This window comes from Budorcas taxicolor, chromosome 14 (assembly GCF_023091745.1).
Source record: "Budorcas taxicolor isolate Tak-1 chromosome 14, Takin1.1, whole genome shotgun sequence".
Taxonomy (NCBI): domain Eukaryota; kingdom Metazoa; phylum Chordata; class Mammalia; order Artiodactyla; family Bovidae; genus Budorcas; species Budorcas taxicolor.
In genome coordinates, this window is record NC_068923.1 from 50338289 (window position 1) to 50365775 (window position 27487).

The 27487-nt window shown below is 37.5% G+C and overlaps 1 protein-coding gene across 15 annotated transcripts in view; it reads right to left on the minus strand.

The window, feature by feature from the left end:
* STAU2 (staufen double-stranded RNA binding protein 2) overlaps window positions 1-27487 on the minus strand; it is a 315973-nt gene that overhangs the window by 250719 nt on the left and 37767 nt on the right. For all 15 annotated transcript variants that reach the window (XM_052651501.1, XM_052651499.1, XM_052651497.1 and 12 more), the window contains 2 exons: window positions 24735-24894; window positions 15546-15681 (listed from right to left, as the gene is read on the minus strand). In XM_052651501.1, coding sequence (XP_052507461.1) covers window positions 15546-15681; window positions 24735-24894 — 296 coding nt within the window. The remainder of the gene's footprint in view (window positions 1-15545; window positions 15682-24734; window positions 24895-27487) is intronic.

Sequence of the window (27487 nt, forward strand, 5' to 3'; positions counted from 1 at the left end):
AGAACATCCTGGACTGATCTCCTTTAGAATGGACTGGGTGGATCTCCTTGCAGTCCAAGGGACTCTCAAGAGTCTTCTCCAACACCACAGTTCAAAACCATCAATTCTTCGGTTCTCAGCTTTCTTCACAGTCCAACTCTCACAACCATACATGACCACTGGAAAAACCAAAGCCTTGACTAGACAGACCTTTGTTGGCAAAGCAATGTCTCTGCTTTTGAATATGCTATCTAGGTTGATCATAACTTTCCTTCCAAGGAGTAAGCGTCTTTTAATTTCATGGCTGTAGTCACCATGTGCAGTGATTTTGGAGCCCAAAAAAATAAAGTCTGACACTGTTTCCACTGTTTCCCCATCCATTTCCCATGAAGGGATGGGACCAGATACCATGATCTTCATTTTCTGAATGTTGAGCTTTAAGCCAACAATTTCACTCTCCTCTTTCACTTTCATCAAGAGGCTTTTTAGTTCCTCTTCACTTTCTGCCATAAGGGTGGTGTCATCTGCATATCTGAGGTTATTGATATTTCTCCCGGCAATCTTGATTCCAGCTTGTGCTTTCTCCAGCCCAGCATTTCTCATGATGTATTCTGCATATAAGTTAAATAAGCAGAGTGACAATATACAGCCTTGACATACTCCTTGTCCTATTTGGGACCAGTTTGTTGTTCCGTGTCCAGTTCTAACTGTTACTTCCTGACCTGCATACAGGTTTCTCAAGAGGCAGGTCAGGTGGTCTGGTATTCCCATCTCTTTCAGAATTTTCCAGTTTATTGTGATCCACACAGTCAAAGGCTTGTAGTATTCCATGCCATGGATATGACAAAATTTAACCATTTACCTGGTGGTGGATATGACCAGTTCAGGGCTATTACAAAGAAAAAATGCTACAAACATGCATGAACAAGTCTTTGAATAGCCACAAATTTTCTTTCCTCTTAGGTAAATACCAGAGTGGAACTGTTGGATGGCACGTAAGTGTATATTTAACTAGAGTGACAAACCACGACAGAATGGTCATATCATTAATATTCCCAGCAGTAATTATGACGGCGCCAGTCATTCCACCCTGATACTTTATTATCAGCCTTTTTGGCTTTTTTTTTTAATTGGGGGGGGGGGGGTGGTGTTTGTTTTGGCTGCATGGTCTGTGGGATCTTAGTTCCCCAACCAGGTATTGAACCTGGGCCCACCGCAGTGAGAGCACAGAACCTTAACCACTGGACCGCCAGGAAATTCCTCTCAACCTTTTAAAATTTTAGCTATTTTATGCCACATTTCCCTGATAACTAGTGATTTCGAGCATCTTTTCAGGTGCTTATTAGCCATTCTTTATCTCTTCATTGAAGTGTCTAGTCAAATATTTTGCTCATACTTGTCTTATTGTGTTCATTTGTATCATTCTGGATTCAAATCCTGTCAACGTAAGCACTGCAATTTTTTGTTCCAGTATGTCCTGCTTTTTCAAGTTTTTCGTTTTAGCCACACCATAGTACGTGGGAGTTTTAGTTCCCCAACCAGTGACAGAACTTGCGCCCCCTGCAGTAGAGGCCAGGGAAACCCTAACCATTGGACTGCCGAGGAATTTCCCCGTCACTTCTGCACTTTTTTTTTTAAAGGTAAGAGGTGAATTTATTCAGAGAGAAACACACTCCACAGACAAGAGGGCCATCACAGCGTGTGAGTGCAGCAGACTTCTTCCCTCTTAAAACTGTGACTTTGGGGTACTAGAAGTTTTCAATTTTGATGAAGTTCAATATCTCAATTTTTTCTTCCATGATTTGTGTTCTTCGTGCGCCAAAGTAACAAAACACTTTCTTCTAGAAAGTTTACAGCTTTTTACATGGAGGTCTATGATCTATTCCTAATTAACTTTGTCTACGGTGTGAGGTAAGTGTCGAGGATCACCTTTTCCCATCTGGATACTCAACTGTTTCACCACTGGTTGTTGGAAGGAGTAGACTCTGCCTATTAACACCTTGGCTGAAATTAATTTTGAAAAAAAAAACCAAACAAACAAATTGACCATATGTGGGTATGTTTATTTCTTGACTTTATATTCCAGGGATCAGCAAACTTCTGTACAGCGCCAGATGATAAATATTCTGGGCTTTGCAAGCCACAAAACTTTTGCTATACCTACTCAACTCTGCTAGTGCAGCAAGACAGCAGCTACAGAGAAAACACAAACAAATAATCATGGCTGTGTTCTAATAAAACGTCACTAACAGACCTTAAAATCTGAATTTCCTCTAATTTTCATATGTTATAAAATATCACTCTTTGGATTTTTTTTCCTCAACCATTTTAAAATATAAAAAACATTCTTAGATTGCAAACCATGCAAAAGCAGGCAGGCAAGATTTGGTCCATGGGCCCTAGTTTGCCAACTCTGCTCTATTCTGTTCCACTGATCTACACAGTCAGCCTTCATTATCTGGGGGTTACATACACATCCTTGGATTCAACCAACCATGTGCAGAAAATTAAAAAAAAAAAACACTCCAGAAAGTCCCAAAAAAGCAAAACTTGAATTTACCACACGCCCTAGCAACTATTTATATAGCATTTACATTGTATTAGGGATTGTAAGTAATCTAGAGATGATTTAAAGTATGACAGAATGTTCATAAATTATATGCAAGTATAAGAAGGACTTGAGCATCACCGGATTATGGTATCTGCAGGGGCTGGGAGTGGGGTTCTAGAACTCATTCCCCATGGATACCTAGGAATGATCATATATTATTCCCCATGCCAATATTTCACTGTTAGGTTTACAGTAAATTTTGAAGTCAGGTGATGTGAGCTCTCCAAATTTATTCATCCTTTTCAAAATTGTTTTCACTACTCTAAGTCCTTTGCATCTCCATTTAAACGTTAATTTTATCTTACTATTTCACAAAAAAAAGCCTGCTAGGGTTTTGATTGAGATTTCATCACATCTTCCTGTTAACTTTAGGAAAATTGCTATCTTAATAATATCAACTGTTCTTTAGCTTGAGCAATATTTTTTCACTATCAGTATAGAGATTATGCACATATTTTCTTACATTTAAGCTTGAGTATATGTTTTTATGCTTTTTAAATTTTCTGGCTGTTCTTCACTATTAAACAGAAATACTGTTGATTTTCTTGTATAAAAATACTGTAAATTTTTGATCTTGTAACCTGTGATCTTGCTCAAATCCTCTATTTCAGTAGCTTTTGATTTGTGATTTCTTATAATTTTCTACACACATGATCACATAATTTGCAAATAAAGAGTTTTATTTCTTCTTTTCCAATATTTTCCCCTATTTATTTCTTCTTGTTCCTGAACTTGCTAGAACTCAAGCACAATGTCAAACAGAAGTGGTAATGGTGAGCATCACTGTCTTGTTCTTCATCTTAAAAAGTATTCAATCTCTCACCACAAAACATGTTAGCTGCAGGTTGTTTAGAGATGTCCTTTATTAGACTAAGTTCTCTTGCATTCCTAGTTTGATGAGTCTGTATCGTGAATAATTGCTGACTTTCATCAAATGCTTTTTCTGTGTTTAATAAGGTGCTCATATGGTTTTTCACCTTTATAAATATGGTTAATGCTTTCTTCCTAAGATAAACTCCATTTAATCATGTGTATTGTATGATTTAAATATTGCTGAATTTAAATTGCTAATATTTTGTTAAGGGTTTTTCTATCTGTGATGATGAAGGATACTGATCTCAAGTTTTAAGTTTTTTGACTGGTTTTGGTACAAGACAACACTGGCCTCATAAAATGAATTGGGAAGTGTTCTTTTCCTCTGTTTTCTGAGATACTGACAGTATTTCCTCCTCAAATGTTGGTAGAAATTATTAGTGAACTCGTTTGCAATTTGACTTTTCTTTCTGGCAAAGTTTCTAAAATAAACTCAACTTCTTTAACAGGGTTACTGAGATTTTTGTAATTGTCTTTAAGTCAGTTTTGGTCATTTGTGCCTTCTTACAAATTTGTACCTAAGTCAGTCAACTCTTCCTTAAAGAACCAGATAGTAAACATTTTAAGCTTGCAGGGCATATATATATAGTCCGTCACAACTACTCATGGACACGGCTATGTTCGAATAGAAGTACAGGCAATGAACCTACAGGTCACAGTTTGCCAACCAATGATCTAAGTGATCAAATCTAGAAACAGTCATTCATAAGGTTCCCTTATAATTCTTTTGGTATCAGTAGAATTCCCTCTTTTAGTCCTGATATTGCCAGTAATATATGTTCACCATCTCTCTTTTGTTGGTCTAGCTAGAAATTTATAATGTTATAGATCTTTTCCCAGAATTACTTTTTATTTCATTGATTTCACTGAGATTTTTTTTTCAGTTGTTTATCCATTTTCAATTTTATCACCTTTTGCTCCTATTTTTCCCATTTCCTTCTCTGTATTTTGATATTTAATGTGCTCTTCTTTCTCCAGTTTCTTATGGTAGAAACCTAAAGCATTAATTTTGGATCTGTTTTTCCTCATGTAAGCATTTAAAAATATACACTCTCCTCCAAGCACTACTTCAGCTGCACCCACATATTTCAATGTTTCATTTTTACCTTAATTGAGTTGAAAATACTTCTCTAGTATTCTTTGTGACTTCTCCTTTGACTCATGCATTATTTAGAAATGTGTCATTAAACTTCCAAATATTTATAGAATTTACCAGATATTTTTATGATACTTCTAACTTTTTCCCTTTGTGGTCAGATGACAGAGTTTGTATCATTTCAAGTCTCTTAAATTTATTGAAAATTGTCTAATAGCAGAGCATATCCTGTCTTGCTGAACACTGCATGTGCACATGGAAAAAATGTACTTTCTGCTGTTATTGAAGGAGGGTTTCATAACCCTGGATGACAGTGTTAATGAATTCTATCAATGTCTTAGCTTGAGTTGTCCTAATAACTTACCATTGACTGGGAGGCTTAATCAGGAATTAAATTCTTCACAGTTGTGGAAAGCCAGATGTCCAAGATTAAGGTGCCAACATGGCCAGTCTGTGATGAAAGAGCTCTCTTTCTGGCTTGTAGACAACCAATTTCTTATGTCTTCACTTAGGGGGAGGGGCAAAGTGCAGAAAGCCAGCTGTCTGCTGCTGTCTGTTCTTATAAGGACACTAATTCCATGCTGAGGGCCCCATCATCATGATCTATCTAGGCTTAATTGCCCTCCAAAGATCCTATCCCCAAATACCATCACTTGGGGGGTATGAATTTTGAGGGTACATAATTCAGTCCATAGCAGCAGCAGTATGTATTTCTATTTACTTATTCTAAAGCCTGTTAGTAGATGCATGTATATTTAGAACTGTTAAGTCTTCTTGATGATTTTACCCTTTTATCACTGATAATTTTATACCTTGTCATATTCCTTGTCCTGAAGTCTACTTTATCTGATATAGCCTCTCCAGCTTTATTGTAATTAATGATTGCACAGAATATCACTTCCCATCCTTTTAACCCATCTATGCCTTTATATTTAAAGTTGGCTTCTTTAGATAAAGGTGAACTTACTTACAAAACAGAAACAGACTCACAGACTTAAAGAATGAGTTTATAGTTACAGGGTGGGGATGAAGGATGGAGGGAAGGGATAGTTAGGGAGTTTTGGATGGACATGTATACACTGCTGTATTTAAAATGGATAACCAACAAGGACCTACTGTATAGCACAGGGAACTCTGCTCAATGTCATGTGGCAGCCTAGATGGGAGGGCAGTTTGGGGGAGAATGGATACATGTATATGTATGGCTGAGCCCCTTCACTGTTCACCTGAAACTCTTACAACACTGTTAATTGGTTATACCCAATAAAATTTTTTTAATTTTTAAAATACTTTTAAATAAAGTAGATTTCTTTATACATCATATAGTTGTATCTCCTGCTGTTTTATACAATCTGACACTCTTAACTTTTAACCAGTGTTTTAGACCATTTACATTTATCAATATAATTGGGTTTAGATCTATCACATAGTTCTTTGTTTTCTATTTATAACATGAGTTCAATACTCCTTTTTTCTACCTTTTTTCTGCCTTCTTCTAGATTACAGTTTTTTATGATCCCATTTTATATCCACTATTGTATTCTTAACTATTCTTTTTTTGCCCTGCATCAATACACATCTTTAACTCACCACAACTTCTCTTCATATCATATCAGTTCATATACAATATAAAAAATATATCCAAGTTTTCTAGATTTTATAGTGAGAGGGTAAATCTAGTCCCAGTTATTTCCTCACAGCCAGAACATAAACCCCCAAAATATTAATAATTTTATTTTTATCCTATACTTGGGGAAACAGATGTTGACAGACCCTCTTCATATTGCACTTCAAAGAAAAAAGCTATATTTCGATGTCGTAAAATGAAGAGTGTTGCATCTGATCTAACCAAGCAATTAGTTTTATTTAAAGGGTTACAATGTACAGTAGTTCCTATTCTTTCTTTTTCTTTCAGTTACTAGTTCTTAATTTTAAATAAGACTGCCTAAGACAAGAGCATCTGACCCAAATAATTCTTCCTTTACCGTTATCTCCCTGGCTCTCTGATTTCTGGCTTCACTGAATTCCAGTTCATTTTCCCTCATTTTTGGTTTGGTAACCTATTCAAATTCTCTTTTCTGGCTTATGAGAGTTTAATGTTTCTTTATTATGGGTTTAAACGTATTTCCCAAAATGAAAAGCATCCCTAATTTAATTAATATAAAGCTATATAAAAATATGAGGAAGTATTGAAAGTTTTGTCTTGCAGTCTTTCAGTTCTACATCTATTCTATAAGGTGATATCTTCATAAATATCATTTTTAAAAGAAGTATCATTTTGAAAAGTTCTGACATACATTTCATGAATAAAGCATATGATAAAAGAGAAAGAATATATTCAGCAAAGCAAGAAATATAATACATAAAAGGTAAAATCAGATATAGAATGAATTCCTGCTTTTTACCACTTCATATTTATTTGAGATGGTTGGATGGCATCATTGACTCGATGGACACGAGTTTGAGCAAGCTCTGGGAGTTGATGATAGACAGAGAAGCCTGGCGTGCTGCAGTCCATGGGGTTGCAAAGAGTCGGACATGACTGAGTGACTGAACTGAACTTATTTCACTTATCCAAGAGGCTTTAGAATTATGTACTTAGCTAAATTTTTCCGATTAGGTTGAATTATACAAAACTGTAATATTTACAGGCCAAAGCAAGGTCAAAACTGGCAATTTTATATAATTTAACCTCTCACTAATCAATAAACACAAGCCTTGGAGTATTAACCAAAGAGAACTTAAGTCTGTATGTTGTTTTATCAGTACACAAGCGCCATCTAGTGGCAGAAAGCAAAATTGTAGCTCTGTACTTAATACTGCTACAAACATTCAATTTCTCAACTGTTCTACTTCCCAACATACTTTTGAGAAAAGCATTACAAATGGGTAAAGAACACTTAGATTAATAGTTTAAACAGGCTCACAATACCTAGTAGGCCAACATCATAATAGTCAGCAGCTAGTCAGCAGCCTATAAACATAAACTTTGAAATGTAATTAATAAGCTAGTAAAGTAATGCTCAAAATTCTCCAAGCCAGTCTTCAGCAATACATGAACCGTGAACTTCCAGATGTTCAAGCTAGTTTTAGAAAAGGCAGAAGGACCAGAGATCAAATTGCCAAGATCCGCTGGATCATCGAAAAAGCAAGAGAGTTCTAGAAAAGCATCTATTTCTGCTTTATTGACTATGCCAAAGCCTTTAACTGTGTGGATCATGATAAACTGTGGAAAATTCTGAAAGAGATGGGAATACCAGACCACCTGACCTGCCTCTTGAGAAACCTCTATGCAGGTCAGGAAGCAACAGTTAGAACTGGACATGGAGCAACAGACTGGTTCCAAATAGGAAAAGGAGTACGGCAAGGCTGTATATTGTCACTCTGCTTATTTAACTTCTATGCAGAGTACATCATGAGAAACGCTGGGCTGGAAGAAGCACAAGCTGGAATCAAGATTGCTGGGAGAAATATCAATAACCTCAGATATGCAGATGACATCACCCTTATGGCAGAAAGTGAAGAGCAACTAAAACGCCTCTTGATGAAAGTGAAAGAGGAGAGTGAAACTGTTGGCTTAAAGTTCAACATTCAGAAAATGAAGATCATGGCATTTGGTCCCATCACTTCATGGCAAATAGATGGGGAAACGGTGGAAACAGTGTCAGACTTTATTTTTTTGGGCTCCAAAATCACTGCACATGGTGACTACAGCCATGAAATTAAAAGACGCTTACTCCCTGGAAGGAAAGTTATGACCAACCTAGATAGCATATTGAAATACAGAGATATTACCTTGCCAAACAAAGGTCCGTCTTGTCAAGGCTTTGGTTTTTCCAGTGGTCATGTATGGTTGTGAGAGTTGGACTGTGAAGAAAGCTGAGTGCCAAAGAATTGATGGTTTTGAACTGTGGTGTTGGAGAAGACTCTTGAGAGTCCCTTGGACTGCAAGGAGATCCACCCAGTCCATTCTAAACGAGATCAGTCCTGGGTGTTCATTGGAAGGACTGATGCCGAAGCTGAAACTCCAGTACTTTGGCCACCTGATGCAAAGAGTTGACTCATTGGAAAAGACTTTGATGCTGGGAGGGATTGGGGGCAGGAGGAGAAGCGGACAAGAGAGGATGAGATGGTTGGGTGGCATCACCAACTCAATGGACTTGAGTTTGAGTGAACTCCGGGAGTTGGTGATGGACAGGGAGGCCTGGCGTGCTGCAGTTCATGGGGTCGCAAAGAGTCGGACATGACTGAGCAACTGAACTGAACTGTAAAATCTAGTTATTTCCAGTTTTACTGATAATTAACATAATGAAATTAAATCAGCTCAGATGCTTCAGAAAATCTGTTTCACCTATCAAATCTCTACTAACAGCCATAGATGTCCACAAAGTTCTAAGTCTCACAGATTTATCTCCCAGGGAAAATTGGAGACCATGAAGCCTCAAGCAGTACTTGGATCTGCCTATAGGGACACGTTTAACTGGCTGTGACTCATACTACACATGCTAAGAGAAAGCAACTATTCTAACCTAGCTACTGGTGACTGGATCAGGACCTGGACACATCAGCCAAAAGCATCCAAATACTGTCTTGACACCAAACACACCAAGCACACCTGATGGCAAGGGGAGCTTGGCACAGGAGCATGCCATGCAATCGTTCTAAATGGAACGGCAGCAATCCAATATAACCAAACCCTTTGAGGAAAGGCGTTTACATACTAGATGAATGAGTAATAGACGTGTCACTCAAACTTAGGTTGTATCCAAAACAATGCCAGTTTATCCAAGATAATATTACACATCCCTATTATGGAAGCCCTAGACCCTAAAACTCCTCTTTCCTTATGTACTCCCAACAAACCCTCAATGCCAAAGATAAATCTTCGAATGCCCTTCACTGAGGCTTTAAAGAGTGATAAAATGGACTCTTTATAAGGATCTCGTATTCAGTTGAAACTGAACATAGTCAAAACAGAATTCCTCATCTCTCCAAAGGTCTATTCCAACTCCTCTCATTGTGAACACTATTAAAACATATGTGAAAGTCACCCTTCATGGCCTCTATCATTCACTCCCCACATCTGCCTCCTAAATATCTAGACACTGTTCCCTCTTCTCCATCTTCACTTTCAGGTTCTCATCACATTAAGCCTGAATCACAGCATCCTTGTAATGCATCTTCTCCCTTAAATTTTAAGCCTATCCAAACTATTTCCCATATAGTGCAAAAGCAATATTTCTAAGACAGATATACAATTATTTTATCTCTCAACTTAAAATCCTTTCAAGGCTCCCAATCAACTCCAGGATAACCTCTAAACCTCTTGGCATGCCGCCTGAGGACATCCAGATTAGCGACCTGCCTGAACTTCAGCCTCTTAATTCCATTCAAACCAAACTGCTTGCAAATCCATGAATAAACTAAACTTTTCAAGATTCCTTGCCCTTGTTCCCAAAATCTAGATTGCTTTTTTTAATCTTCTTCAGCTGGCTGATGCCTCATTAACTTCGAAGATGCAGTTCAAGTGTCAATTCCTTCTGGCAGGCTTCTTTAATTCCCCAATCTAGTGAGGTGCTCATTCTCAATGTTTCCATAGCAGGCTATGAGACATCTATCACTCTGTTAGTTCCTTTTCTCTGTCTTCCTCCTCTAGCCGACTAGAGTCTACCATATTGTCCTTCACCAAATTATTTACTCTAACACAACATGTGGCAAAGAGGAGTCATCAGACAAATGTATGCTGAATGAGTGCAATCTTGCAAAAGAGGAAAGTAAGGGGGGTCTAGGGCCTTGCCCAAGATCGTATGATCGAAGGCATCAGAACAAGGACTTGAACCAAATACTCTGACTATAATGGAAATAATTTTCCCTCTGAATCTTTGCCTTCAGGGAGCAACTCTATAAAATAACTGTGCTCTGAAGAGCAGTTTGATGGGACTAAACCCTGTTTCTCTAGGTTGACAAATTCTGGGATGAACAGATTACCTGGAACTTTTCTGAGAGCTAACCACAAACAAAAATGTGCTCCTCCTCTAGTACAAGTCTAAGGGCTACGTGGCCTGTGAGGCGTAACAAATGGAAGACAGTGTTTCTGAAAATCAAGTCAAGCAGAGGAAAGATGAGACAAGAGCTAGAAAGACAGAAATGGAAAATGAGGAACAGCAACACGAAAGCCCTACAGTTTACCATGCCTGAAGATTTCCCCAAGAGACTTCCAGTTACACATAGAGAAATTCCCATGTTCAGCCTATACAGTTTGAGTTGTGGCCCTTTGACTATCTCCATGAGTAGACCAGGAGGCTTTCTGGCCATTAGTCCTGCAATAAGGCTTTTTTAATCTGTGAATACAAAAAAACTAATCAACTATTTGCAGGAGGCCTGATTTCAGCCATTCTACTCCTTGAGATAATGTCTGTAAGTCTTTATTACAAAAATATAAACAAAAGCATAAAATGTTCAGCAATCTTACATCTTGTACTGTCATATAAACTTCTGTGTACATTTAACTTCATATCTGTCAGTTAACACTACCCCAAATGAGAAAGAAAAAGATGTTCTGGATGTATTCATTTTCAAACATCTTGGGTACATTAGACGGAGACCCAGGTATTTCAGAATTCGAGTTGTATACAGAGTTTGCTCATGGATAAATCCTTTTCCCCCAATCAACATAAAATGAGGCAGGCTGGGGGAGGGAGACCTTTTTATGAGCTCCTATTTAGGCCTTTGAATAAGTTCAAGTGAGAAACCTCACCAGAAAAGAATTTTTTTTAAAAAAAAGGCATGAGTAATATCTAATTATTAAATAATATTATTTTAAACAGAAAATGAAAAGATCTTTTCAAAACTCCCTCTAAATGACACCTGCCTCTTCGACTTCTTAACATTTCAGAACCTTTAGTAAAAAGCTACCAATTCATCTGGAGTCTGACAAAGAGAAGAGCGTCTCCTCTGACCTTTGGTCCCAAATTCCCTGTCACACACACAGGTGTTGTCACCTGCAAATTAAGATCATATATGAAACCGTAACGTTAACAGCCTAATCAGTAATGAGTAGGTTTGCCCTTTTGTGAGCAGAGAGTGTTTAGGTTGAAACATGGTTTGGTTGTTTACCAGTACTTCCTTATTTTCTTTTTACCCTTTTTATGATCTGCAGAAAATTCTAAAGATTCTTCAAAAATCTGAAGGAAGAGTCCACTTGATCCATTAAATGGGAACCGCCTAAGGCATAATTGTTTGGAGAAGTCGTTAAAAAATTCTCACAGCCTCATGACAACCATGGAATCAGACCTTGAAACCAGAAATTGCCAAGAAAGGAAAAATGACAATGTTCTTAAGGTGGCACTAGTGGTAAAGAACCAGCCTGCCAAGGTGGGAGACATAAGAGAAGCAGGTTCGATCCCTGGGTCCGGAAGATCCCCTGCAGAAGGGCACGGCAACCCACTCCAGTATTCTTGCCTGGAAAAATCCCATGGACAGAGGAGCCTGGAAGGCTACAGACCATAGGATCGCAGTTGGACATGACTGAAGCGACTCAGCACAAATGCAGGCACTCACTTAACAGAAACTCTAAAACAGGAAAAAAATCAAACCAAACCACCTGTCCACAATGCAGGAGGCCTGGGTTCGATTCCTGGGTCAGGAAGATCCCTTGGAGAAGAAAATGGCAACCCACTACGATATTCTTGCCTGGAGAACTCCATGGAGGGGGGAGCCTGGCGGGCCACAGTCCATAGGGTCACAAGAGTCAGACACAACTTAGCAACTAAACCACCATCAAACCACCTGACTCCTGTCACATCCTCACAGCCCCACTCCTCTCCTCCAGGCCCAGGCCGGTCCAGCCACACTGGCCTCCTGGGGGCGGCATCAAGGCACCAGGCTCTGTGCTGCTGTTTCTTCTGCCTCAAAGCTCTCCCCTCTACCACAGCATTCACACTGCTTATTCCCTCTGCTCCTGGGCCTTGATCAAAACAGTCACCTCACCTAAGACAGAAACTACTGTCTGATTTTTTCATTGCTTTAGCATTAGACTGCTTTCATTTAAAAGTAGTACGTCCACTAATCAAAAACTTTACTTCAAATAAAGGACTACAGATATCAAAATACATTAAGCTTTAAATATAATATTCTCTTGATTATTCAGTATAGTACATTAAAAGAAAAGTATCTTATAAGTATAAAATTGACAAGGTGTTCCTATCTCAGGTGATCAAACCTATCTGTTGTGCTCAAGTAGGCAAGTAGTTGCATTTATATTCAGTAACCTCAGACTGATGAGAAAGGCAAGGGTATGTAACAGAAAAAAGGGAAGCAAAGCAACCAAAAGAGAAATGGTACGTCTCTCCTGCTTCCCATGCAGCAGGGACACCAGGCTGAGGGCTGGTATGCTCCAGTTAGACAGAAGAGGATGAGAATGGAACAACATCCCAAGGAGACAAGGAGAGCTAACAGCTTAGTCCAAAAGGGCAAGAGGAAGATGGTCAATACTCTCTGACAGCATTACCTGAGGGGAAAAGATGGACTACAAGTCACCAACTGCAGGTTTCAGCAGGGCAGACAAGAGAGGAATCAGCTACTTGGTGGAAAAGAGACTTCACACCACGAAGACCACATGAGCCAGCACTAAGAGGGGGATGGGGAGAGAGGCACCCTCCCTTCTCACCAGGACAATAAAGTAAATCCCCACCCCAGGTACACTGGAGAGGAAAGAGAAAGGGGCAGAAGTTTTTCTTAGAGAACTTGAACAACAAAATTTAAATGGGCCATTTCAATTTGAGTAGGTCTGAATCTTGAATGGTAATTTTTCCACGACCAAGCAAGACACCAGAAAGTATTAGATTATCTATTGATAATAACTTCTCCTATCTGAATGGTAATAATTTGTCAGCAAACATACAAAATGCTTTTAAAAGCAACAGCATCCCAGCACTAAAAGGAATGATAATTATGTGACTGGAGAGAGGTTATAAGCTAACACTACAATGGCACCCATACTGCTATATGAATGCATCAAAGCAGTGTTCTCTATACCTTAAGCTTACACAGCATTGTACGTCAATTATGCCTCAATTAAAAAAATTTTTAAGCATCAACAAATATCTGATCAAACATGAGAAAGAATTTCTTAGGCATAGAAGCAGTGGGAGAAATCACACCAAAAATTTTATAGATTATGCTGTATAACATTTAAAACTGGAGTACATTAAAAAACAAAACTAAAAAAGCCAATTTTCTAAAAAACAGGAAAATCAAACAAATATTCTTAATGCTAATATCCTCAACACACAAACATCTGAAGGCAGATTAAGCAATGCATTCAAAATTAGCCAATTAAAAGGGACAAGTAACTAATAAATATTTATTTAAAAAACTGTTGAGCCTAACAGGTTATCAATAAAACCAAAACATTTAAACATACGACTTTTTAACTATCAAGACTGTGTTTTAAGCTCAATGTTGTCAGAATAGTATGAAATACGCTATAAGAAATTGGTATAAACTTTAATGTAATTGGGTAATATATTATTCTTTTTAACCCAATACTCCCCTTGTTGTAATCTATCTTAAGGAAATAATCAATAATGTAAACCAAAACTTGCATATAAAGATTTTTTTACTGAAACATTATTTATAATTGTCAAAAAAAGAGGGAGGAACAATCTAGACGATCAAAAACAGGTGTTTTTTAATATACTTATCAAGTATTCCTTGTTTACACTTGACTAAATATTTGTAAAGTATACCTCAGCCATATGAATATAGCCATCAAAAATGTTTTTCAAAGGTCAAAGATATGAAAAATGATACCTCTATTAAGTGAAAAGAAGGTGTAATACTCCACGTTCAAAATGAAAAATGATATATTCATACAAAGAACATTATTCAGCAATTTAAAAAATGGTAGAACCTAGGTAAAAGTAACATGGATGAATCCCAAAAATCAAAAAATAAAAACAAACAAAACAAGAAAACCATTATATGAAGTGAAAAAAGCCAGACACAAAGAATAAATGCTGTAGGAGTCTATCTATGGAAGTTCAAGGACAGGCAAAACTAATCTATGGAGATAGAAGAGTGGTTATTACTTCTGGGAGGAGGAGTACCAAGTGCAAATAGGTGTGAGGAAACTCTCAGGGGGACGGAAATGTTCTAGAGCTTGATAGGTGATGATCACATGAGGACACACAGATATGAAAGGTCATCAAATAAACTATAAATACATAGGTCCATAAATAATAAAGTCACCAAGATGTACATTTAAGACTCGTGCATTTTACTGTTCCTATATTGTACTTTCATAAACTAAGGTAGAATTGCATATAAAGGATAATTTATATTTGGTTAAATATATTTACATGAAAAGAAGAATGTAAAGCACATCAAAATATTAAAGGTGCTTAATTCTAGGTTTGCAAATTATTTGTATTTTTAACTTTCTGCATTTTCCACATTCTCTACAATGAGCCATATGACTTTTATAAATGATCAGGAAAAAATTAAAACCCTGAGATTTTTTTTACAGAGTTCTGCCACATGTGCAAAAGAAAATTCTGTTACACTTAAAACTATCCCAAAATTATTCAGTGTGCATAAACACTTAGTAAATCCTAACAACTTTCCAGTAAGTTATAAACAGTCATGTTTACAATGTATTCAGACAAATTAAGAAAAGTACTAATTAAGCTAAAAGCATCTGCTTGCTGAAAAAATGAGCAAGACAACTGAGAATTACACACCACACTGTGAAACAACTTTAAAACGTGGTCCTGCCTGCAGCAAATGTAGGGCTTTCACGAGCTCCTGTAAAAGTTATTTTTTAAAATGTATTACTTAATTCTTTATAAGCCTGATATATCTATATTCCATGAAAAATACCCCAAGTGAACTTTCTTTACAACAAAAATACCTTTTGAGTTTCAGAAACTTTGATAATATGCATAAAATAATAAATAAGAACAAAACCAAAGAAGACATACAAACCTCTGATTGTACATGCCCCGAAAGTTGTAATTAGCTCTATAATTGGGGAAAGGCTTTGGGTCTAATGGCCTGTAGATGGCAGGCTCTCCCCTTTTCATAGCAAGCCCATTCAGTTCCACAGTTGGAGTGATACTACCTGTTTAAAAGAAATATTAAAGGCACAGAAGTGAAATATTTCCATAATAAATCATCCAGTCTATATTTACTTTACATATAACTAGCACAGAAGAGTGGATGGCCCCTTGTTTGATTTGTCTAAGGAGGCGCATAAACAAGCTGCATAAACAGCAAAGTCATTTCTAATGAAATCTCTTCAGGGTTTTTGCAACATTTTCTGTATAGTAATGGCCAAAAATTGAACTTTACAGTTACACTATTTCAAAAGAAGAGAAACAAAACATTCATAAGTCACTTAGTTTGTACATCATAAAACCATTGAACTTGACAGTTACTTCCTCCAGAAAGCTTATGATTTTTAATCATTAAAAGCATTATCATCTGTGAATATTTTTATTTATATTTTGATCATCAAGCAACTAAAATTAGCAAAAAATACAGGGTCATCAGTAATTCTTGCACTTATCTAGTGAAAATAAATTTTTTCTACAACAATAGGAAAATAGTAAATAAAACAATGCTTTGTGAATAATCTTTAAAGATACTGAAGTATTTATGGATGAAGTGACATATCTGAGATTTATTTCAAAATAATTCAGAGGACAGAGAGATGAGAAGTAAGATGGGATGTGTAGGTAACTGTTGCACCTGACGATAAGTACAGAGATGTTCATTGTCTTATTCTTTCCACTTTTATAAGTTTGAAAAATCCCATAATAATTCACAAATAATGTACAACTATTATGTCAACTATAAGTAGCAAAAAAGGTTATTTAGTTAAAAATATATACATATATGTTCCACATGTTGTCGTTCAGTCACTAAGTTACGTCCAACTCTTTGCAACCCCCTGGGCTGCAGCACACATTATAACAAATCACAAAAATGAACCTAAAGCCTTAATAGAAAGTAAAATGTATTTCCAGTCTAATTCTGCATTATTTCATTTGAATTATGCCTTCTGCAGGCTTCCCCTATAGCTCAGCTGGTAAAGAATTTGCCTGCAATGCGGGAGACCTCGTTTTGGAAGATCCCCTGGAGGAGGGCATAGCAACCCATTCCAGTATTCTTGCCTGGAAAATCCCCATGGACAGGATCCTGGCGGGCTACAGTCCATGGGGCTGCACAGAGTCAGACACAACTGAGCAACCTAAGCATAGCATAGCATGCCTTCTGCATCATACATTTAAGACTCCATTCATCACTAACAAAAATGGGTCCACTTATTGCAGAAGAGAAACTGGGGCACAGTATTAGCCAAGGGGTGGTAGAGCCTGACACAAATGCACAACTGGCAGCCAGGCCAAAAGCAAGCCATCAAGAGTCATAAGCTGCTAGTTTTATGTCTCATTTCTAAAGAATTCACATGAAACCACAGAAGAGTATAATAAGAACATGAACTAAGAAAAAAGAATAAAGGAGGTGGGAGGACAAAGGAGGAGGCAGAAAAAGGATAAGAAAAAGTTAACATATTAAATAAATCCAATTAGTCCAAACCCAAATTTAATGCACACACTCAGAGTAGAGGAAGAGTATGTCAAGCACAAAGGGATTCTCTTCTCCTTGTTTTTTACAGTATTTTACCAAGGTATAAGTAAAATGCACAAACCTTGAACATACAGCTCCATGAAATATCATCTATGTCAACACACATATAACCACCACTCAGATTAAGATCTGAACATTTCCATCACCCAGAAATACCCAGTCAAAACCCACCTCCCCACCTTACCTGTTCTGACTTCTGCCATCATAGATTAGTTTTGCCTGTTCTTCAAATCTGAATGTTTATTAGTTTGTCTTGTTTCTTTCCTTCAAAATAAGGCTTTGTTGAACATCACTATTTCAGACTTTGTCACTGAATAATATTCTGCTCAGTTTATCTAACCTGCTATTGACGGAATATTTGGGTTGTTTTCAGTTTGAGGCTATTAAGTATAAAACCACTTCGAACATTTTTCAAGAAGTCTCTTGGCAGACATGTACACTCTTTTTAGTTGGGTATACATCTAGTAGTGAAATGGCTACCTCACAAAGTAGGCGTAGGTTTAACTTTACTAGAAACTGCCGAACAGTCTTCCAAAGATGGTTTAACCCCAAAGAGCCATGAACGCCTTTAGAAGTTTAGACTTTTCTTATTTCAGAAAGATTTAATAATTAACAGACTAATCACTTGTATAATTTATGTCATTATGAATTCTTTGCAACAATCATACAGACACAAACAGCATAAAGTTCAAAGGAGAAAAATAGAAGGAAATAAAAAAGAAGCTTGAAAGACTTCATCCTTAAGTGTGACCATAAACAGAAAACTAATGTTTTTGAAAACGACCAGTGAAATGATTTTAATCCACTGGCAGGATACAGCATGTCTGCCACCCACACCAAAATTATATTTTAAACTCAGTAAAAGTACTGTATTCATATTATTTAAATAAAGAAATAATCCCATGTGAATTCCTCACTTGAAAGTAAGGCTACACTACATTATCTCCACAGAAATGCTAGAAACTGGTGTTGTGAAGTAGAGGAGAAAGGAAACAGACAAGCACAAACCATCCAGAAAATGTCCCAACTCCTTTGGAGCGAGGGACTCCATCTGTTTCCTACAGAACAAGACTGACATCTCTACATGTGAACAACTTTTGATATTGGATTGGCCAAACATTTTGTTCAGGTTTTTCCACACGATGTTATGAGAAAACTCAAACTTTTTGGCCAGCCCAATACTTACACAGTAACGCTCTCACAGAAAACATTTAAAGAAAAATCAAACTATGAGCTACCTCCAGGAATTGTCAAGTAGTACCACTGTATTCAACATGTGTGGGTTAGACCCAAGTTGCATAAAGATGACCATTACATAGAAATCTCATATATTTTATGGCTATGAAGTTGACATTGTAAACACATCATCAGCTTTTAGTGGTTTTTAGATACATCAAAGGAAATTTCTACATTTACCGATGACAAACATAAAAAGACTGATTAATTAAGTATACAAAAGTACATAACAACAATTGCGGATTCCTATTATGAGACAGATTAAAAAAAGATGCCACAACTAGTTCTCAAGGAGCAACACATTGCTAACATTTAAAGGAACAACTTCGTAGGAAGTTAGGAAAGTCCCTGGAACATATAACACTAGCCACTCAATAAATATTTGCTGAAAGAATGAATTGATTAGTCAGTCAGTCAGGGCTCCTAAAAAATGACTGTAACCAGGGAAAAGAAATGTAAGATGACCTAGAGACAACTTCTACTGCCAGAAAGCAATGCCCAAAGAATGAGGAGGAACTATCTGAAGGACACAGGAGTCAACCTGAGGGGCCATGCCACTAGCCAAGCCTGGGACAATTTGAGCATCAAAATAAATAATGATAATAATAATAAACAAATCATAGGGCTTCCCAGGTTGCTCAGTGGCAAATACCAGAATCTGCCTGCCATGCAGGAGACACAAGTTCAACCCCTGAGCTGGAATATCCCCAGCCTGAGGAAATGGCAACCTGCATCAGTATTCTTGCGTGGAAAACCCCATGGACAGAGGAGCTTGGCGGACTACAGTCCATAGAGTCACAAAGAGGGTGACATGACTAGATGACTGAGCGTGTGAGCACACACACACACACACACACACACACAAATCATAAGCCTGTAGGTAAAACAGGAATCCAAGAATCAACAGCGATATAAACAAACAAAAAAATGAGGGGGATGAGAAAGCTCTTGGGTAGAATTCCAACTAACTAATAAATCAAAAAAGAATACAGAATTAAAAATCACCCTTTGGCATCCTTCAGAGTAGTCACTGATTCAGACAAGAATCATCAATGGATGCCCAAGCTGGTAGGTGAATGACAGTTTGATAAGAATGTTTATATAGTCTCAAAGTATCTCCTCAGAAAATACTTATTAATTATAGTATTTAATAATAAAACATACTTATTAATTAACTTTACAAAACAGAAGCCTGGCTGACACACTCTTCACCAAGAAACCAACGTCATCACTAATGGGACATTTCAACATCCTGGATCACCGGACATGAAACAGTGAGATGACCCCAGGTCACTTCTGTGATGTTTGTGCTAAAAACGCATAAATCATGAGGAAACACCAGACAAATTCAAGTGAGGAGCATTCTACATGCAGTGTGTGGAAATGTCAAGGTCATAAAAAGAAGACTGAGGAACTGTTTCCGTTCCGCTCACGTAAGTAGAATGGAGACACAGTAGGCCAGTGATCCTGATGAGATGCCGTTCCTACAAAGGGCGCCACTGGGGTCATCACTGAAGAGTGAGTGGAGCCTGTGGGCTGGTGGTTTGTGGGAGCGGAGTCTGGTGATACCAGATTGATGCCAACGTCCTGAGTGGACAGTCTCTGTGCACTTAGGGAATAAGGGGTAATGGGACACCATGTCCATAACTTATTCGCAATTGGTTCAGCAATGGTAATCATTTCTGGGTGATGGTTACCTGAGAGCTCTATGTACTTTTGCTATAAAGTGTGTGTGTGTGTCTGTGTGTATAAAAGAAATTATTTCTTTAAAAAAGTTAAAAAAAAAGAGGAAGAAGAAAGCAAATACTTCTTAGATACACTCCTCATTAACTGGCAGATTCCCCATGCTGTACTAAATTTAACTCCTCTCTTGGATGTGATTACTATCTAAGGCCCATCTACTTCCTATGAAGTCAGGCCTGGATCTCCCCTCCTCTGCAGCGCAGAAAGGAATGGATTGAATGGACTGCCTTTTCAGTAAATACTGCTAAGTTAACTGAATGTCTATGTATTAAAAGGGAAAAAAAGATCTTGAACCCTACCTCAGCTCATACGTAAACCTCAATTCCTGACAAACTTAGATCTAAATTTAGAAGATGAAATAATAAAACTTCTAAAAATAATATGAGGTCATCTCCACAAGTTTGTGGGAGACAAAGATGTCTTAAATAGCACACAAAAAACCACTACCATTCTAACAATTCCACTTCTGAGTATTTATCCCCAAAAAATCGAAAGCAAATACTTCTTAGATACCACTAACTTGAAAAGATATTAATATGTGTACTCACATGTTCATGGAAGCAAGCTAAGTGTCCACTGATGAATGAATGGACAATCAAGAGGTGATACACATAAACAACAGACTATTAAACAGCAGTTTTTTTAAAAAGTTGCCATTTGGATGGCTCTTGAAGGCATTATGCTAAGTGAAATAAGTCAGATAGAGAAAGACAAATTCCACATGACCTCACTTATATGTGCTGTCTAAAAGAAAGAAAACACACACACAAAACAGAATTCACAGATACCGAGAACAGACTGATGGGTTGCCAGAGGTGGGAGATGGAGGTAGGTAAAGGGGGTCAAAAGATACAAACTTCCAGTTTATAAAGCAAATAAATCAAGAGGATGTAATGTACAGCATGGTAACTACAGTCAGTCATACTGTAATTTATATCTGAAAGCAGCTAAGAAAGGTAAAACTAAAGGCTTCTCATCACAAGAAAAAATTTAACTATGGGGACGGATGTTAAAGAGACACTGTGATGATCATTGCACAACATATACAAATATCAAATCATTGTGTTGTGCAGCTGAAACTAATATAAACCTATGTTCAATTACACTTCAATTTTTTAAAAAGCACTATCCGTAAGGGGAAAGACTAACATATTACACTTCATTATTGTAAAAATCTGTTTACCAAAATGTACCATTAGGAATACAGAAAGATATTTGCCATACAGATATCTGACAAAGGATATTAATCCAGAATATCTAAGAAACCTGCAAGTCAATAAAAGAACTGAAAAAAATAACCTGCCAATGTAGGTTTTTAACAGAAAAAATGTATCAGTAGCAGAGAAGATCCTATTGCCAACAGGCATATGTAAAAGTGTTCACTTTAATTACTAGGGAAATGCAAATTAAAATCACAATGAAATACTACTATATCCCCAGAAAAAAAGGCAGAAATTTTGAAAGCTGAGGATGCACTTTGTGGACAAGGACACGGGAAACTCGCATATACTGCTAGTGGGAGGAAAATGTGTCAGGTTGAACCTTATGTATTAATACTGAACACATGCATCACCTACTCAGCTACATCCCCAAAAGAAATGTATACATCCAAAAATGTTCATAGCATTGTTGTTGTTTAATCACTAAGTTGTGTCTGACTCTTTGCGACCCCATGCACTGTAGCCCACCAGGCTCCTCTGCCCATGGGATTTTCCAGGCAAGAATACTAGGGTAGGCTGCCATTTTCTTCTCCAGTTCACAGCACAGTAGTCTTATCTCTAACAGCCCCAAACTGGAACAACCCAAATGTCTGCCACCAGTATAATAAACAAATAAATCGTGGTATATCCATGCAGTGGGATATTACATAGCAAAAAAATACTATACTGTTAACAACACAGATGAATCTCACAAACATGACACTGAGAAAAATAAGCTACGACAGAAGACCATGGCGGACGATTCCAACACGCAGGCATAACAAATCTAGGGTGACAGGACGCAGAACAGCGGTTCCCTTCGGAGCTGTTTAGCCTCGTTGTTTAACTAGAAGGGCTTTAACCCCTGTGAGAGAGAGGCTTCTGAGGCTCTGGGAAACCCTGCAAAGCATGCACAGTGCCAAATCCCATCAAGGCTCCACAACCATAATTAGTGCACTTGTAGATACATAGTTACATTTAGTCTAAAAATTTACCTCAGCAACAAATAAATGTGTAAAATGCCATACAAAAAAATTAAGTTAAAAAAACTAATTTACCCCCCAAAATCTACTCATTCTGTCATCTCAATACAACGTTCAATGGTGGGAACATTTCCACTGGCCTTCAGAGTCTCCCGTTCCCTTGCTCTGACTCCTCTGCTCGCTGATCTCCTGCTATAGCCCCTGGGAGTGGACCTGAACCGAAGCTCAGCACACAGCTGCTCGTGCTTCACAGCCTCTGCCCCAGGGGGCAGGTCCACAGGCCTGGCTTCCACCAGTGGATCAGGAACACTTGTCCTTCTGCCCATTCCATGAACATGAGTTTCTTCTCTTTCGCTTCACGCATCAACTATGGCTGTGGTTTCCTAACTGATTTAGCTTCTAGTATCTTCCACCTTCCATAAACATGTCAAACTCAACATCCTAAATTGCTCTTTTGAACACATCACCCACCTACTGGTAAAAATTAATCCCCGAACTAGAGATAACATTTATTTCCTAAAGCTGCATTCCAGTCCATCACTATCTGCTTTCTAACTACATCTCTAGTCTTATCTCTTATTAGCCACTTAGCTGCTGCTGCTGCTGCTAAATTGTTTCAGTTGTGTCCGACTCTGCGATGCCATAGACAGCAGCCCACCAGGCTTCCCCATCCCTGGGATTCTCCAGGCAAGAATACGGGAGTGGGTTGCCATTTTCTTCTCCAATGCATGAAAGTGAAAAGTGAAAGTGAAGTCGCTCAGTCGTGTCTAACTCCTACCGACCCCATGGACTGCAGCCTACCAGGCTCCTCTGTCCATGGGATTTCCCACGCAAGAGTACTGGAGTGGGTTGCCATTGCCTTCTCCGAGCCACTTAGCTGCTCTACCTAAAAATTATCTACAGAGGGAGGGAAGGGAAAAATCATCTATAAAGAAAATATTTTTTGCCAAACCCGCAGTCCAGATTCCTATTCCAAGGACTTTCCTCAGTATTCCTATAGCCTGGAATACCCTTTCCTCTCCCCTGTGCCTGCCTGCTCTCTATTCAAGACCTATCCTGCACCTCAACTACCTCAGTACATGTGTATCATTACTTATAACATTAATGTCTGCTATTACTCACTTGGTACTTAATCTTTACCACTGGGTTACATGTTTTATGTAAATAACTAAAACCATTACAGAAAACAACAATGGTTTTACATCTCTTAGATATATTTAAACAAAAGCTTAATAAATAGAGAGAGTGTTATGGTGCTAATGATCAACCAGTAATCTGAAGAGAGTTTTGAAAGTTAAATATAGCCTCTACCTAGATTTAAGCTGAAAGAGTTTTTTTTACATATATATATATAACAGTATTTTGGCTTATTTACCCATACTTAACAAATACTGGAATAAGCTGAACATATGTAAAAGGACTACCATTAGGAAGGTCACAGAGTTCTGGAAAGAGCAATCCTTGGAAAAGGAGACTGTCTGCAGAGCACGTGCCACATGGGAAAGAAGTGTTGACCTGATTATGAGTATGAGCATGTGGACTATAATTAAACAGTCTTTGGAGTCAGTGTTGGCAGGCAAAATGTCTTTTTTCACTCCATCACAAAAATACCTAAAGCAACACTGGTCAGAAGGTAACCACTTGCATTAGTAAGTTAACAGATGAGTAAATGGCATAATGCTGGTACTAAATTTACGGAATTTTATTAATTTGATGCTATCAATTCATGCATGGTGTCTAATACAGGTTTGTTCTTCCCAATAGATAACTGGACATATAATGCTGCTGGTACTGCATGCAATCGACTTTTTAAAGTCGATGCATGGAACAACTTTTAAAAATTATTCTTAAGAGCTTAAAACTAGAACTCTCATTTTCTTAGAATATTATACACAGGAGGCTTTACTGGATTTGTGGGTTTCTTAACAAACTTCATATGAATGTTTTTAAATGTAAATGGCAACCATCTCCACATGAGCAAACAAAATAGTAAGATGCTTAGGGCTAATTTTATAATTTTCTATTAAACTAAAATAAAGACTATCTTAATAATTATATGTTACATACTTAGAAAGAGACATTGATGACTTCTATCTTTGCTTTAGAAAAAAACCTCAGTCCTATTTTCATGTCTGTATCCAAATGCCTTTTTGTCACATTTAAAAAGTAAATAATACACCTTTAGAGTAGTCATTAAAGCAGAATGGTAAAACAGCTCCAATTACCTTCTTCGTTCTCTCATCTTCAGTTACTGTTCTGCTGTCTGAATACCCACTGACTATGCAACAGGCCTGCGTGGAGGAAAACACAGGGGACAGCACATGCAGAGGACAAGAACACAGGGAACCAAGCCAGGGCCATACCTGGGTTATTATTAACATTGCTCTTGGGCGGCTTCTGAACTGGTTTGGGGAGCGTGGATTCCGTCAAAGCTTTGTTAGCGACGGCTTGCTGGGCCTTCTTTATACTGCTCCCTTCGGATTCCCATGTCTGCTCCCCAAGACTCAGTTGCACTGAGAACATCTTGGAAAAACATAAAGAGACCAGGAAAACATTGAAATTTTTCAGGAAATAAAATGTGCTGTCTGAGAGAAAAACAGACACACCACAGAATCAAAATGTTAGAGCTAGGGTTGAGTTTATAGGTCATTTGTAACAAAAATCTTATTCTCTCTAGTGAAAGAATGTTAAGCGGTCGAACTCTGTTCTATCCAGAGGCTTAAAGGCAGCTCTAACTGTACATTTTTGGTAGAAAATATCAAGAAGAAAGAGCTTCCCTAAATGGAAGCATATTGTTAATGCCATTCAAATAGTCCTCAAAAAAAGTAGAATAAGAACAAAGAATAAGAGAAACTGTAAGAGAATCCAAAAGAATCTGTCTCTATAACTGTCACAAAACTTATTGCTTAAACTTTATATTTAACACAATTTAGTCAATGAGTCGGGAAATCCTATTAAATATCCTGTCACCAAGAAACTCTCAATCCTCCACAATCAACCTTTAGCCAGTCACCAAATCCAATCAGTTTTAACTTCATAAATATTTCTCAAATCTTCCTCTCTCTGCCAGGAACTCTGCTGCACTGGCTACAGTCTTTCATCATCTTAGCTTGGATGTAATAATCTCCCATCTGATTGCTGCTAATACTGTCTTTCAAAAACTCAAATCCAATTGCATCACCCCGAACACCACCAGCTTGAAAACCTTCAACTGCCCCCCAGGCTGCATGCCACAAAGGAGTGACCTGTCCATCTTCACTTCACACACACCCCTCCCCTTGCACATCCTAACATTCCATCTATACCGTATTTCCACATGGGCTCAAACACCTCTAAAATTTAGGATCAAGTTACAGTATACACACACAATCTGCTGCTTTCCTCCCTAGAGAGCTCACTGCTCTGTAGGAATACAAGGTAAGAACCTCAAAATGCTTATTAATTATTTAGAAATAAATGTGAATTTACAGGAAAGAGACCAGGATAGAAAATACCTTAAAAAACCAAGTGTTTGGAATTAGCATTATCAATAACCATACAAATGAACATCACATGCCTCCTGACATGATCCAATGAGAAATATGTAGCATTCTTGGCCAAAAATGTTTACTGTCAATCTAATCATAGGAAACAATCAGACAGATCTGGATTATGGTGTATTCTCTAAGAAACTGACTGAAACTCTTCAAAATGTCCATGTTATGAAAGAAGATAGACAGAAGAATGCAAAGGGGCTGTCCTAGATGAAAGGATGCTAAACAGACATGGAAGGTCATAATAAGCTATCAATTAGCTATTGATCAGACTTGCACTAGAGAGAAAAAAGTACAAAGCACATTAGAGAACAACCAGGGGAAACCAGGGAAATTTGACTACAGACTATATAATAAATAGTGTCTTCAGTCAATTTTCAATTTCTTGAGTGATGATAGCATTATGGTTATGAAGAAGAATGCTTTTGGTCTCACAAGATAGATATACAAGTATTTAAGGATAAAAATGTCATGATAGTTGAAATTTACTTTCAAACTGTTCAAGGAAAGAGTGTATATATACCTATACAGAAGGAGCAAGGAAAGAAATAAATGTAGCAATGTACTGAATAAATTAATAATTAGTAAATATGAAAGATTCATTATTATACTGCTCTTTCAATTTTTCTCACAGATTTTCAATTCTTCTCATAGACTTTCAATTTTTCAAAATATACAGCTAAAAATATTTACAATCATTTGAAATTCAAAATATATAATATCTTTTAAAAGTGAGTAATTTTTCTTTTGATTCAGTGTAAAATTTTTATCTAAACCATATTTTTAATATATTTGACCAATTTTAAAATGATTTTTCAATGACTAGGTCTTTTGGTTTTCAAATTATAGTATTTAACAGAGAACTCTGCCACAAAGGATATATTATCTCTCCCATCTCTTCCAAATCAGTTCACTCTCCAGAATGTTCTATCCATTCTTCTTTCATTAATTCAGGTTCAAAACCTCAATAGCTCCTTTGTTTATCCTTGTCTTCTTAAGATTTATTTCACAACACTTCAAAACTGTTCCCTGCCATTTCTTTTGTCACCACCTTAGTCTAAGGCCCTGTAAACTCAGGTTTTCTGCCTCCTAACCTTCCAGATGTCACCACTTTTCCAGTTCACAAGCCAAATACCTTTGAATGGTCTTCTTGTCTGCTCCGTTTCTCTCTACATTCTCCCCTGCATCCAACTGATTCAATTTCAAAAACATTTTTCAGATCTGGCCTTTCTCTGCATTCTCAGTTAACAGTATCAATGTATCTCTCTCCTAAATTACTACAAGACCACCGTAACATCATTTCTTTAACATAAGACTTTCCCATCAAACTGTCCTTCTTGGGAATTCCCTGGCCATCTAGTGTTTAGGACTTGGTGCTTTCACTGCCAGGGCCTGGGCGCAGTCCCTGGTTGGGAATTTTAGATCCAGAAAGCCATGCCATCATCAACATGAACATAAAATGCAAATGTATCCAAGTCAATTCTCTGCTTTCTGAGACCTCTTAAGAATTCCACTATGCTGCATCTAAAAGCAATGTAACATTATACATCAATTACATCTCAAAAGAAAAACAAAAAGAAAAA